The sequence below is a fragment of the Hypomesus nipponensis genome, chromosome 15 (genome assembly GCF_054491055.1).
Source record: "Hypomesus nipponensis isolate SF chromosome 15, ASM5449105v1, whole genome shotgun sequence".
NCBI classification, from domain to species: Eukaryota; Metazoa; Chordata; class Actinopteri; order Osmeriformes; family Osmeridae; genus Hypomesus; species Hypomesus nipponensis.
In genome coordinates this window covers 10,853,923-10,868,742 of record NC_140375.1, presented here as the reverse complement: position 1 = coordinate 10,868,742, position 14,820 = coordinate 10,853,923, and the positions used below count along the sequence as shown (strand labels likewise).

The 14,820-nt window shown below is 40.2% G+C and overlaps 1 protein-coding gene across 2 annotated transcripts; it reads left to right on the top strand.

Annotated features, from left to right (window-relative positions):
- The first annotated feature begins 773 nt into the window (after positions 1-773).
- Positions 774-13,866, top strand: wsb1 (WD repeat and SOCS box containing 1). 2 transcript variants are annotated; one of them, XM_084674322.1, is made up of 9 exons: positions 774-1,197; positions 1,935-2,103; positions 3,612-3,889; positions 6,274-6,405; positions 6,811-6,911; positions 9,529-9,701; positions 10,202-10,315; positions 11,180-11,287; positions 11,515-13,866. In XM_084674322.1, the coding sequence occupies exons 1-9, from the start codon at positions 1,158-1,160 to the stop codon at positions 11,675-11,677; spliced, it is 1,278 nt and encodes a 425-aa protein (XP_084530448.1). In that variant the 5' UTR covers positions 774-1,157; the 3' UTR covers positions 11,678-13,866. The 2 variants fall into 2 exon arrangements, with proteins under 2 accessions (XP_084530448.1, XP_084530449.1); XM_084674323.1 differs by lacking the exons at positions 774-1,197; positions 1,935-2,103 and adding an exon at positions 3,385-3,481.
- The last annotated feature ends 954 nt before the right edge of the window (positions 13,867-14,820 follow it).

Sequence of the window (14,820 nt, the reverse complement as noted above, 5' to 3'; positions counted from 1 at the left end):
GTTCTCTGTCTGCCTATCCAACTATCCCGGACCACGAGCAGAAGAATCCCTTCATTTGAGGAAGATCTTCAGTTAACTATTTTTTGTTGTTGTTGTTGTTACTAAATGCCCTTTTGTGGGTTTACCCAGTCCCTAGTTGTGTGTCTCCTAAGTTGTGAGATCAAACTACACTCAAAGATCCTTGGCTGCCACAATAAACTGTGTGTGTTTGTGTGTATAACGGTATACTCTATAAGCATATTTGGTGGACCATCCTTGCAAAGCCTTAAGAGGCTTTAAACTGCCGACCTGCACATGGCTGCCTGTGTCATATTCATTTTGACTGCTGAGTAAGATCAACCAAAGCTTCCTACCACAAAAATAAAAAAAAGACAAGACAATGCTTGTTTCCCACACATGTATGATAGTTGATAGTTAAAGGGCAAAAGCAGATGTCAGAGAAATCATTGTTTACATTTTTTATTCATAAATTGGTTTTCTGTTATTTATAACAGTGTCAAAAGACTCATCAAGTCATTTAGTATTGTGAGAACTATACACTTCTGATCCTTGATCTTCGCATGTATACTTTCCATGTCTATTATAGCCTATGTCGCTTTAAAAAAACAGAAATCTGCTACACGAATAAAATGTCAAAAAATTAATATATTTCCTGTGTACAAGAGCATGGGGTGTATATATGTCTATGGTAGTAAGGGGAGGTGCTTTTAGCAACAGTTTCCTTGGCAACAGTGCTGACGTGAGCGAAAAGCCCTCCCACTATGATCCCTCCCAGTGAATGGAAATAGACGCTATCCTGTCAGACCTTTGTTTTTCAACGTAGGCGTCTACTGCACTCGTGTCCAGAGCAATTTTGTCAAACAGTGCTGTCAACCTAAGCAATATAAATAATAAAGGAACAGAATATACCATACATCGACTTACGACCAACGAGGAGAATAAAGCAACAATTTAGCATAGCTTCGTTTTACCGCGTGCGATATTGAATTGAGAAGAATCGTACGCGCGGCGGTCTAGGGTACAGGCAAAGAAAAAACCCAGGAGGGGTATAACTGCTACATTCAAGAGCTCTTTTGGGTTCTACATTTCTGGATACTATTTTTTGTTTTGTATTATTAACTGTTAGGTTTTTCTCTTAGGATCCAGTTTCTATTTAGATGGCAAGCTTCCCAGACTCTTTAAACGAAAATGAAATAGGTAAGGAAGACCCTTTTCACTGTTTTGTTAAGGGGAGGGGTTAAGCATGTGAATGATTAAAACTAGTCTATGTGACATTTGTTTTATAATGTTATAACGGCTTTCTATACATAATCGTCAAATATAGAACCTACGTTATATTGTATGTCCCTGAAATAAAGAATGTTGCAGCAATATTAAGATAGGCTAAATACATACATATGTTATCCACATCTAGCGCGGCGCAAGTCATTTTCTTGCGAATTGTCTTTACAATTGATAGAACAAATACAATTTCTTTAATTTGTACTTAATCCCTCTTTTGTGTATAGCGTTATATTGATTTAATAAATAATGTATGTAGGCCTTGTCTATAGATAGGAGTGTAGGTTCCCTATCTGAAGTATTTACCACCCCCCCCCCCCCCCTCCCCTCCCAGGCTAGTCAGTACCATTACTGCAGTAGGCCAGTATGACTCATCTTTCAGTAATTATGAATACAAAAAAGTTGTAGTCAAGGAAGCCAACATTCATTCACACAATATGAACCTGTTTAATTGATTACTTGTAACTTTCATTTGATTAAATCTTAAAGTGCAATGCAGTGTAATCAAAATTTGTACTGAAAGCTTTGAATGAATAACTCCTAGGCCATATCAGTTGTAGAGTTAAACATTTAAATGTAATTCATGAATTGGGATGTGTTGGTACAATTAAGTTGACAAAGTCTGACAAATAAACCTTCAATTTTTCTTACAGGTAAGGCAAAGTTCATTGGTGAACTCTTAGTGCCTGTTGCTCCTTTTGACCAGAAGTCCGGTCGGGAGACCTGGACTGTAGCGTTTGCACCTGATGGTTCCTACTTTGCTTGGTCTCAAGGCCATCGTATTGTGAGGCTCGTTCCCTGGTCAAAATGCCTGAAGAATTTGTAAGTAGGCCATAACCTGTACCCAGTAAAAAGTGTTTTTATATATTACAGTGGCAAAAAGGGCTTCATGTTTCTAATTAACATGGTTTCACAAGCAATGCCAGGTCCAGAAAGGGAGGAAATAGATACAGTGAAGTATGCTGCTCAGTGCCCCAAACCCACTGTGCATTCAGCTGGTACATGCCTTCCTTCATGTCCAGCATTTATCATTTTTAGCGACCCTTCTGTAGTATTTTACTAAAGCAGGTCACTCGGGTGCATCTCACCTTTTTGCACACTTACAAAGGCAACTATAGGGTAAAACTCATTGTTTAACTAAAAACTCTCTTCCAGCAGGTTATTGTACCTGTGGAAATAGGTTGTCTATTGTGTTGGCTTTTCCGTCCTAGTCTGGTTTTCGCACGTTGTTGTCTTTTGAAGAACAAATAGTTCTTATGTTCAAATAATTAATTTTTGGGTTAACTTAATTTCAGTTACAGAGCATATTTGTTAAGAGTGCCGATAATGAAGTTGAAGGTAGAAAGAATGATGGTTCACAAGCTTATCTAAAAATGTGACAGCATAATCTAGGATAATCTGTGAACAGTTGACCAGGTTAAAAGATATTCTAAAACAGTTCAGTTGTAATAAAAAAGGGTGTTGGCTTAGAAAGGTTTGGCACAAGAAAGAAAAACATTACAGCTTGAGATTTTATAGAACCACATACCTTTGCTGTAAAAAATATTCAAAGGTGTATTGCCCTGTTATCGGAAACATGTCAAGTCGTAAAGTTGCAAAAATGGTTGTAAACTGATAAGAAACGTTGAATCAATAGAACTGCATTTACGACATTCTATGACAACGTCAGAGCAGTTGCCTTGTGGATTCTGACATGGACAAGTTTATCTCCTAGATTTTTCTAGAAGTTCATGCTCTCTCCGTCAAAGAAGGAAGCATAATGAACTCACTGTGTTGGGTTTCCAAACTGCCAAGGACACGTGGTGTATATTATCTGCTGCCTTGCTGCCGAATGAGCTATTTTCCTACTCAATAAGGCCTTGTGAAACTTTTAGACCCATAGTGTCAGACCCAAACTTTGAAACAATTGAAGATTTTGTCTGTTTGCCTGATTTTTTTTTCTTGGATAAGAATTGTTTTTCCAACTAGACTTGAGAATCACTTTTGAACATTGCTCAAACACATCACTCAATACTCTAATTCAACTGTGACATGTCTTGGAACAATACAGAACAATTCTGAGCAATTGCTGTGAGATTGGAATGTCATTTTTTAAATTAATAAGTTGTCACAAATTGCCCAATCACACTTTGTTGTCAGTCAGCCTGCTAAAGGGCAATATGCAATATTGTCCAAATTTCACTGAACAAGATATGTTAAGGTACAGATGGCCCCTCGCCAAAAAAACCTCAATGCTGCCATGCATGCATACATGAATACTATTAATGACTGTATGTCACTTATCAATCTGTCTCCCTCCACACTTCCCTACATCACTCCCCTCACTGCAGCTCTGTGGGTCATGGAGAGGGCACCAACGGGGCGAGCCCTCGCCGCTTGTCAAGGCAGAACAGCGAAGGGAGTCAGGTGATGCCTGCAGACGAGCCCCGGGAGCACACCATCGACTGTGGCGATGTTGTCTGGGGCCTTGCCTTCGGCTCCTCTGTGCCTGAGAAGCAGAGTCGTTGCGTCAACATTGAGTGGCACCGGTTCAAGTTTGGCCAGGATCAACTACTGCTCGCAACAGGCCTCAACAACGGACGCATCAAAATCTGGGATGTCTACACTGGTGAGAATTTGGGGCTTTTTGTGGCAAATTTGTAAATGTAAGAACTTGTGACCTTGTTGGGAGGCTCTAACTGTAGTAAAAACCCTAAACAGGTCTATGTTTTAAGGGAAATTAACAACCATGTCTTCAGACCTGAGTCTTTTCCTTGCAGCCTAATTTGATCAATTCAAATAATCAGGTTTTGTAGTCGTTCAAATTCAAATGCTAAAGTTGTGTTATAGGTCTACTACTGAAAGGGAATACTTGATAACTGACTGAGCCATTGGCTGTTGCAAAGCTGCAGGGCCTTTTAATAGCAGTCATTAATTAGAGTAGACTAATCTCAGTTGTGCTACGTAAGCCTTTTCTGATGGAGATAAAACATAAAACTAGCTTTTTCCGAACGTAAAAGAGGGAATGCTCATTGGAAATACCAGATCACTCCCAAATCTGGACATTTTCACAGCTTCCTGGCGCCAGCCACATCCCTAGGTTTCCTGTTCCAAATCCAGGAAGACACACAAACATACCCAGTCAGAGTGTTATAAAATACTGACATTAAAGCTTTAGTGCTGCTGTTTGTCTCGATGCAGATCCTCTCAGGGATATTTTTTTGGGCCACACCTGATTGATGATCTTTGTTCCCAGCTCCACCTCCAGTCTTTGTTTTGCAAGAGCAGACTACATGGCTGATGTTCAAAACTTGACGGGCCCCCTCTCACTCAGAAGCTCATTGGCTCATTTGTACACACTCTCAAATACATGTACTCAGTCCTCACTCATGCCCAGCCCTTTTGAACTTGAATGTGTACAGACACAGAAATCTTCATACATGAATTTGCAATGGCATTTTGTTTTCTGGACGTATGTGACAAGTGCAAAACAGTAACATTTTATTTTGAAAACAGCATGCACAGATTATCTGTCACAAGATTATATTGATGTAAATTGCAGAAACATCGAGTTTGTTACAGGAGGTAGCATAGGAGCATTTTTATCCAGAAGTGTAATAATTTCATTGTACCTCGAGTATTTGGTCTACTTAACTAATCTGTAGACTATAATTGTAGCCGTACATACTTGATTAAGACTTACTCTGTGACTTTTGAGGGGCTGGTCTAAGAGGCAAGTTGTCATTGGCTGAAGAAGAACCCTAGTATCGGGGTTGGTGTCAAGTATGAGATCTATTCAGGTCTTGAACTAACTTGAGCTCCAGTCTGGAAATAGTTGTTTTTCTGTACAACAGGGCGTTAAACACCGTGCTTGCTACTAGCAACAGTAACACATGCATTTTAAACTATTCCCCCAGTCCAAATCAATTGGGCTGAATATTACATAATGGTTCTTGTTTATTTATGAATTTACAATTATAGGCAGGATCACTTCTAAAACAATTTGGCGGCGTCATCTACACAAATATATTTGATGTTTACACTACTAAAGACTTAAAGAAATAGCTGAGTTAGCGAGTACCTGACTTAGGAGTTCTTAAGAGTTCTCAATGAATCTGGTGTTTTGACATGGGTATCAGGAAGCAACAAATTGCAGGGATTAAGTCAGGATTACTCAGATTGCACTTGTTGTAGCCCATATCCATTTGGCTGTAGGGCATTCTGTACTGAGATCTGACTGTACACAGGACGCTCTAAATAGTGCCCCGCCCTCAGTCATCCAATTTCACACTCAACGGCACCGAGTTCTTTTGCAAAGTCAAGTAAATAAGTCTCCCTCTGTGTCCATCTCTTTCACTCTCTCAATGCTCTTTTCTGTCCTTACTCTTTGTTACTTTATCTGTATTATTCAATCAGATTTCATCTTACCCATCTTAATTATTTTGTATGCTATTGTAATAGATTTCTGTCTTGTTCCTGCTCATAGGGATTTAAACCCAGATGTTTAACACAATTTCCCTCTGAAAAAACCTTAAGTAGGGAGCCCCAGCATTCCACAAGCCCTGCCACATTCTGATCTCCAAGCCTTGCCACATTTTGATCTCCAAGCCCTGCCACATTTTGATCCACAAGCCCTGCCACATTTTGATCCACAAGCCCTGCCACATTCTGATCCACAAGCCCTGCCACATTCTGATCCACAAGCCCTGCCACATTCTGATCTACAAGCCCTGACACATTCTGATCCACAAGCTACATTCCTCAAGACGTTCCTTGTTCAGGAGGGTTGGGAGTAAACGTATTAGTGCAGTAAATCTCTTTTGGCTTTTCCCACATTCTTGTTTTGACTGTTGCTTTTCGGAAAGCTGTTGCTGAATCTAATACTCTTCTTGTTTTGACTGTTCCTTTTAGGAAAGCTGTTGCTGAATCTAATGCTCTTCTTGTTTTGACTGTTCCTTTTAGGAAAGCTGTTTCTGAATCTAATGCTCTTCTTGTTTTAACTGTTTCTTTTAGGAAAGCTGTTGCTGAATCTAATGGACCATACCGATATAGTACGAGACTTGACCTTTGCCCCCGATGGCAGCCTTGTACTTGTCTCCGCCTCCAGAGATAAGACCTTGCGAGTGTGGGACCTGAAAGACGATGGTAAGAATGTGCAGTGTTCCAAGCCATTATTGAGTGGAACATTTGACCACTTTCACCGATTTTCCCCTTTTCAACTGCTCATGTGTACCTTGACTTTAAAAGAGGCTCAGGCAGTCATAGGAAGTCTTGGCCCCTTAAAAGAAAATGTAGGGCTTACCTATAGCATATCACACTCTGCCATGGATTCCTAGTTGGGGAAACCAGTGGTAATTCATGACAAATAAAAACGACCACATGCGTTAATAAGTATCCCCCACGTATTGCCCCACGACACACCACTCCCAGCTGGAAAGACGCCATGTTTCTAACTAAGCTCATAGCCCAATTATCCTGTACAATGTGAATTCATATGTCCAGTTGTTACATACTTTCATTTTACATTTAATTTTCTTTCCTATGTCACAGGAAATATGATGAAGGTGTTACGAGGGCATCAGCACTGGGTTTACTGTAGCGCCTTTTCCCCGGATTCCTCCATTCTGTGTTCTGTCGGAGCTGGTAAATCGGTATGTACTCCAGTTCGGTTTCTCCTCCTTTCTTTTTCTGAGATGGATTGGTTCGCTACTCTGTGTGCTATTGCTTGTGCCTAGTAATGCTCAATGAACCTACCAATGAAACCCCCCCGCCCCATTCCCACCTCTATAAAACCTTGACCCGCCGCTGAGTGTCATGACTAGTCTCACTCCAACCTGCCTGTATCTTTTTTGGAGGGTTTGCTGTGGAAACATATATACTAAAGAAATGTATACCATCTTGGCTTAATATTATTTGCTGGAGCCTTGTGCTACAATTCTACTTTCCATGTACTGATTGCCAAATCAATTTAATTTGAAGTAAAGCAAGATGCACTGTATTATTGAAAGCTATTGCCTCATTCTCATATCGACGGTCAAGTGCATGAACACTTGGTTGTTTTTAATGGAGAGACAAACCAAATGCAGCACTATCCCAATTATACAGGGTTTTAGGCTTTGTTAGGCTGTATGTTAGGCTGTATGTGTCCATACAGTGTGTGTGTCTTGCTTTCCCTGTCACAGGTGGTGGCAGAGCTTCTGTGTGTGAGTGGTTTTGAAGGGAGCGCCGCGCTGACATTTGAGCAGCCGGTGCAGACCGCAGGGGCATCGGTGCTACCGCGCCCGGGGATGTACTGTGCCCGCAAGGGGCACCCTGGCACCTGACCCGCAAGGGCGTCCCATACGTAGGTGCTGCTCCGTGTCTGTCTACTTCTGCTGTCGCAGTTCCTCCTTTTTCATTTCAATTTGAAAGTCATTCCGATGGCAGTTAACAACCCCCCCCCCCCCCTCAGAACTTCATCTCTCCTCCCTAACCCCTCCCCAATCCCATCTTTACCTACAAACTTGTAGTGTTACAGCACATTAGCTCACATTTTTTCAGTCGTTTTTGTCCCCCAATAAACATTCTATCAGTTACATTGTCAGTGTCACAGACCTTCAGTTATGAAAAGTAATGTGCTTAGTAAGTTAGTTTTAGACAGCACTTCAATCACTGTAGTTTTGTAATCTAGATCTTCCCTGTCCCCACTGGTCACTCTTCCCCTGGGCCCATTTGTTTGGTTAGGCTACAGTGTCAGCCGACAGAACTCCCGTTTTCTCTATTCTGGCACGTCTGCTTTGTCCCTTTTGTAACAGGGTTGGCGTGGAGGGCTCAGGGCATTGTTGGCATCAATGAAAAATGAAAGGGCTCTTTGTGCCATGGCAGACTGCCTGCATCCCTATAAATGTCTGCCTTTGTCCAACACACACTGCTTCACTTAATAAGAACGTTGAAGTGACACAAATGCACAAGTCAGGGAATTCCCAGTTGTGCCTTTATCTGAGGCAACAACATGAACATTGGGAGTTCTAGAGGAAATTCATTCCCAGTTGCCGGAATGCCAGCTGTACTTTTCGAAAGTAGTCAAAACTTTTACCACCCAACACTGAACAAATTAATTAATTCCAAAATAGAAAGCTGCAAAAAATGTGAGTAAGAAAATGGCAGCCAATACAGGAGTGGAAACTGACAATGACTGTTGCCAGCCATTTTGGAGCTGATTTCCGCCTCGTGCAGTTGTAGCAGCTGTCAGTCTTCTCATGTTAAGCATGTGGAGGTTGCAGCTGGGCTGGAATGCAGGCAGTTTCCTCAAGCTTTGGGAGCCTTTTCATTTAACACTAGTACTTACAGAAGGGTGGAGCAGAACACCAGAGTAAACTAGAGTAGCCAAATAATTGACATTGCCAGATTGTGGTATGGCATATAGCTGCTTTAGCTTAAATGTTACACTTTTGCTCAAGTGCAATGTTTTGGGGGTTCTGTTTTGATTAAGGAAATAGGAAGCTGCAACAGTAAGAATATATTTAAATACATGACAAAGAATTTCCTACTTCCCATTCAAATATGTAATTAAACATGCAAGCATCTTGTCATGCATTGCACTGGAGCAAAGTAAAGTTTTAAACCATGGCTGACTGTAAAAAATGCTGAATGTGACTGTGTGTGCGTGTGTTGCCAAAGGCATCAACCTTTTGGCCATCAAATGTTTTTTTCTCTTGCAGTATCTGTCTCTTCGTAGGCTACCGCCGGAGGTGTGAGCCTATTGTAAACACAAGTGAACTAAAACTCTGAAAGGGGAAACCAGTGGAGTAACATTATGTTACCTTAAGTTACTACTTGTTTTATTTTCTCCTTTGTCTGTATACAGTTTTTATTTAAAGGAAATGTTATATTGCTATAATATATATATAGTATTGTAAGAAAAACATTACTTAGATATTGATATATACTGTATAACCCTGTGTTAATTATATGTTGTAGTCAATAGTATGAAACTGTACTGGCAACTTTTATAAAGAGAAACAAAATGAGCATTTTGTATAAGTAGGTTTGCTACTTATGTAGCATGTGCTGGATTTGGGCTGTTTGGCTTGATGAGCTATTAAGACATGACACTAAGCATTGATATATAGATTTTTTTTACAATTTCTGTTTAATTATTTTGCCTAATTAAAATTTTAGTTTGTCTCCTAAATCATCACTACCAATTTTAGAAAAACATTTCAGTGTGTGTGTGTGACATCGCTCAAATTATTTTCTGTTTGTAACATGGACTTTTTTCTTGTGCAGGTATTTCTCTGGAACATGGATAAATATACCCTGATTCAGAAGTTGGAAGGTCACCATAATGATGTGGTGTCCTGCGAGTTTTCACCTGACGGAGCCCTGCTGGCCACTGCCTCCTACGACACTCGGGTCATCGTTTGGGACCCCCACATTGGCACCATGATCCTGGAGTTGGGGTGAGATGCAAGCACACACACACACACTACACATTACCACCACCTCCACCTATATTATATTTAACCTAAAATAAAGATTTCACTGAAACTGACTTTTCTGGATACATATCTGCAAACAACCTTCACAATGTTTGTAGATTTTTCTAGCTTAGTATTGAATTGGCTTGACTTGTTAGCTAATTCAATACCAAACAAACCACTGGGCCCAAACGTCTCACTCAACAATCGGCTCTTTTCAAGCATTACCTTTCCAATACAGATTATAGGAGTTATAGTTACGGGTATTGGTTTTCCAATTGGTATTAGTGTGCTCCTACTTAACCTGCGCAGCTCTGGGAGGGAAGGTTGTTAGTGTTTTGGGTACCATGATGTCATTTTTTTATTGATCTATGTTGTTTTTTCTTATTGTTTTGGTGTTTACAAAAAGCCAATCCTAAGGAAGGCTAGTTTCAACTGACCGACCCCTGTTAAAAAACTCTTCTCTGTCTTATGTCTTCCAGGCATCTCTTTCCTCCTCCATCCCCCATTTTTGCAGGTGGATCAAACGATCGCTGGGTACGCTCGGTGTCCTTCTGTCACGATGGCAGTCACATCGCCAGCATCACTGACGATAGGTAGGACACAACCCTGATAATAAATGACTTACATTTTTGCCCTCATCTAGGATACTCTGTCAAGACTGGCCTTACCAGGACAGATGGCATGTATATGCTTAAATAAAAGAAAAACAATTATTTTAATGGAGATGTTGGTGCTGCAGTATAAGGTGAAAGCTATGAGGTTAATCATGCAGAATGTAGGCTTTAAATCATTTTCTAAACCCGTTCTTAAAGAACTTTTTAAACAAATGTTTGAAGAAAAACATTTCTGCATAAACGCCTACTCTGTAAACAGTTGCCCCTACTGTAGACAAACCATGGTTTGTGCTTCAGTGTTTTTCTGTGGTGAGGGAGTTACAAACCTAATGGATTCCGAGTCAGGCAGAGCTGTTGTTGCAGGGCTCTGTTGGGAGTAGTCACATGACCCACATATGACAACCATTAATCACCGACTGACACCCCATTTCCTGCTCTACAACGCCACGCCCTGCCCTCTCATTGGCTAGACTGTTAAGTGTTTGCACAGAAGGCCCTCATAGGCCAAGTGAGAGGGAGAAGAAAGGGAGCAGAACTGCTCACAAAATGGCCGATGTAGAACATGTATTTCACTATTCAGATTCAGACTGTATAGCCATTCATGGCTGCTGTTAGGAACATTTTGAGTTTGTATAAGAGGAATTGCGTACGGTAGAAAGTCGATTTAAAAAAGGAGACATAAAAAACTAACATTTTATATAAAATTGAAACTGAAATGTTGTCATCTTTGCTCACATTCATCCTTGTTTTATCATTTTGCCACTATTGTATCAAGGTAGCCTTCTCTGTTCCTTGCTTTCCCTGTGACTATTTTGTCTCATGAAGTACATTTTTGGTCTCTAGACTAGTGCGTTTTTGGAGCATCGATGAGAGGTCCCCACAGGCTACTGCCCCCCTCACTAATGGTATCTGCAGTGCCTTCTCAACTGATGGGAGTGTCCTAGCTGCTGGGTATGGCATGTGCACACACACAGTTAAAAACAAACATACACAATAGGATCCAGTTTGCTTTTACTTTAATATTGTGTACAGTATTTTGTTTGAACAATGGGAAGCTGTATACTTTGAGTGGTCACACGCATAAACTTCTCTAAACTTGCAGGGTATTGCCTTTGATCTGGACTGCATTCCAAGATATGTATTAACACATGAATGACTGTGTTCTGTCTTTCTCTCAGGACTCGAGATGGCAGCGTTCATTTCTGGGAGAGCCCTCGTAGCACCGCCAGCCTGCAGCATCTGTGCCGCATGGCTCTGCGACGAGTCATGCCCACTCAGCAGGTGCAGGCGCTGCCCATCCCCACACCCCTCCGTGACTACTTGTCCTACAAGATCCTTTAACCCCTCAACCCCTATGCTGCCCTCCTGCCCATAGTATGCTGGACACCCTTGAGTTATTAACTTTTCTAGAAAAATACAGAGAAAAAGAGCCCCCCACCCCCACAATTCTGAACGTGATTCTATCTGGGCCCCCTCCTCTGCTGTTCTTTGATGAGGCCACCTCTTTTTGTATCTATTTATTTTTATTTTACTTTCAGTCTGTTTGCTGGTGGTGGCGAATTATGATGGTTAAGTTATTTCTGTGGCCTGTCGCTGCCAAGATCCGTCTCTCTATCAGGGTCACCGCTAAGCTGGTTTTGCCAGTGCAGCAACTTCTTCTGTTTACCAACCAGTTGTCACTTTAACTAAAGACTACACACACAGTCCTGAAGTGATTTTTTTTTTTCCTGCTGAGAAAGAAACCGTTCAACTGCTGGCTTCACTATAAAGATTGAGTGTCTGCATATCAAAGGATTACATCCCCAAAGCTGTGCTTTACTGCTCAAAGGGAGGAAAATTGAGGTGTGTGAGTGTGAGAGAGAGAGAAGATAAGTTCTTGTGCAAACTAAAGTGTGTCAGTGAGCATCAGTACTGATAACAAAGTGTATATGTATGTATGTATACTGTAGGTGTGTCTTGCTGCAGGAGGGCCTGCTTGGTCCTCATGAAGAGTCAGGTTGCCTCTCCACATGCCTGTGCCAGCTCATCAAGGGATTGTTCAATGCTACCCAAAGTTACCTTGAAAAATCTGACCGTCAAAGTATATTTTATTCTTCAAACCTGTTGATATAATTGACTAAAGAAGCTAGTGTTGAACAATGCCTTTTACAAGCTTTCCTTAAAATCTTGGCTTCCTCCCCCCAAAACATCCTGTAGCCTCCGATAAGCTTTTGTTTGCTTGGCCAAACAATAGCAAGTACCTCAGATGGCAAAATGTAGTTGTCTAATATAGTTGTCTAGTATATTTTTACTTGTACAAATGTCTATTTAGACAATTCCAAGTCTGCAAGTCTCTGTATATCTATAGTATGTACAGATATACATACCTGTATATAAACATATCAGAGAGCCTTGTGTGCTTTTTCTTGGTTTCCTTTTTGTATATTTTCTCTCTTCTAATGTGAACATCTGTAAATGAATGACACAAGATGTCTTAAGAGATAAGGATGTAGTCTGTACTCTAAAAGGTCAGACCATGACTGTGAAATTGTGAATGGTAGCGAGTCCTAGGTCTTTCAGAGATTGTATGTCAGAAAAGAGTCCAAGAAGCTTCATCACCCTCGTGATCACTGATCATGAGTATCACCATTTTAGTTTTATTTGCCAAATTCTTTGCCTTTCTCTTTTAGATATTTCTTATTGGCTGGTTCCGTCCAATCAGTGACTTGATTCTGTGTAACACTAGGGAGAAACGGGCTTCCTATCTGGCTTTTGGATGATTCAGCCATGCATCTGTTCGCCATGCAGAAAACACCACAAATTCAAAATATGTAATTAAACTCAATTTGTTTTACCTGTAGTATTGTTACCTTTCCAGAATAATTTGTTTAGTTTCCATTTGTAAATATGGTTGGGTAATTGAATGTGAAGCCAGCCTTTTACAGGCTCTAACATAATATGCAGACATTTCATATGACTAAATGGAAATAAATTATGTGAAAGTTTGCAAAGAAGGATTACAAATGGAAAACTTTATATTTAGTTTGCTTGTTTCGTCCTTTGTTGAGATACATGGTTGGTATCAAACATTCTTGGCAATAACTTTTTGTCAAATGTCAGTGCTGAAGCCAAAGGAACCTTCTTGGCCTCTCTCTTTTATCAACATTCAGACAAGTTTGTTTTCTTGTTGGTTAAGACTTGAAAATATTTTGTGCAGTGCAGTTGAAAAAAAAAAATATATATATATATTTTCTTCTTTTTTATAAAGCTGTTAGGTGTGGGTTTGGATTATTTGTATTAGTAAGCCTTTGCTGATGTATGTAGAGCAAGATGAATGAGTCAAAGCACTAAATATTCAACACTGCAGATGTATGTAAAGGTAATCCTAAAAGTGGTTTCTGTCATTTTACCAAACAATTCACCACAAATGAATGCAGTAAGCAACAGTAAATGTTAGATATGTCAATTTCAGATTAATGTAAAAAATCCCATTGTCCTTCTGTTCTGTCGTGTAAGTATTTATGGTTTGAATAAAAGCTTTTTAAAATCAATTAACTTCCTTTTATTTTAACAAGATCAACAGAGGCACTGTGCGTGTCACAATGAATCCCCCCCAAAATTGAATTATTTAATAGTCAACTTATTTTATGGAAACATGGATTTGTTTTACAAGGGCAAATCACTGCATAAATACACATTTATGCTGTCATTGACGGGTGTAAATGTGTATTTATGCAGATGTGAGGAATAGTAGTCAGTCAGTAGCCTGTTTCTGTTTGGAACAGGAACCCTGATGTTATCTCTTCACTATGCAAGATCACACTCTGTTAAAATGTTTTCAGCTGTGGTGACTATCTCAGAAGGGGGTCGTTTTTAACATTGCTTTGAGGCCAAGTGCAGCTAGCATCCAAGCAAAACAATAGTAGCATGAACACAGAAATGCTTACTGGGACAAGGATATGGAACAACAAGCTACTACATAACATACGTAGGCTAATAATTAATTTCAAACACTCCACAGAACTAAAAACAACTTTTGACACAACTGTTTTATGTTTTGCTTGACACAAATGATTCCCTCACTCATCTTTACCACTTCATCTCCCAAACTTCTCACTTGGTTCTTGCAGTAGAGTAAGTAAATGTTAAAGCCTAAATGGATGTGGTAATAACAAGTACAAATAAAGTGTGGTGACCAACTTTGGGCAAGTTGATACAAAAGATTATAAACAAGTTTATTAATAGTTCTAAAACTACAGGATCCAAAGAACATGAAATGCTCCTACTGATCTACGAGTAATTGTGAGTCATAACTTGAGTCCCTTTAAAAGTGTAACTAAAACAATCATGCTCACACCCTCAAGCCATGCGTCCACAATGGTGCACTTGCAACATTGAAAACCTGGAAAAGTACCTGATGGCAACAAGGGATCCTCAAATTTCCATGTGGAAATGTACCAGCAGCCGATGCGTACATGATGGTGTGGTATAAAAAGACTGGTATT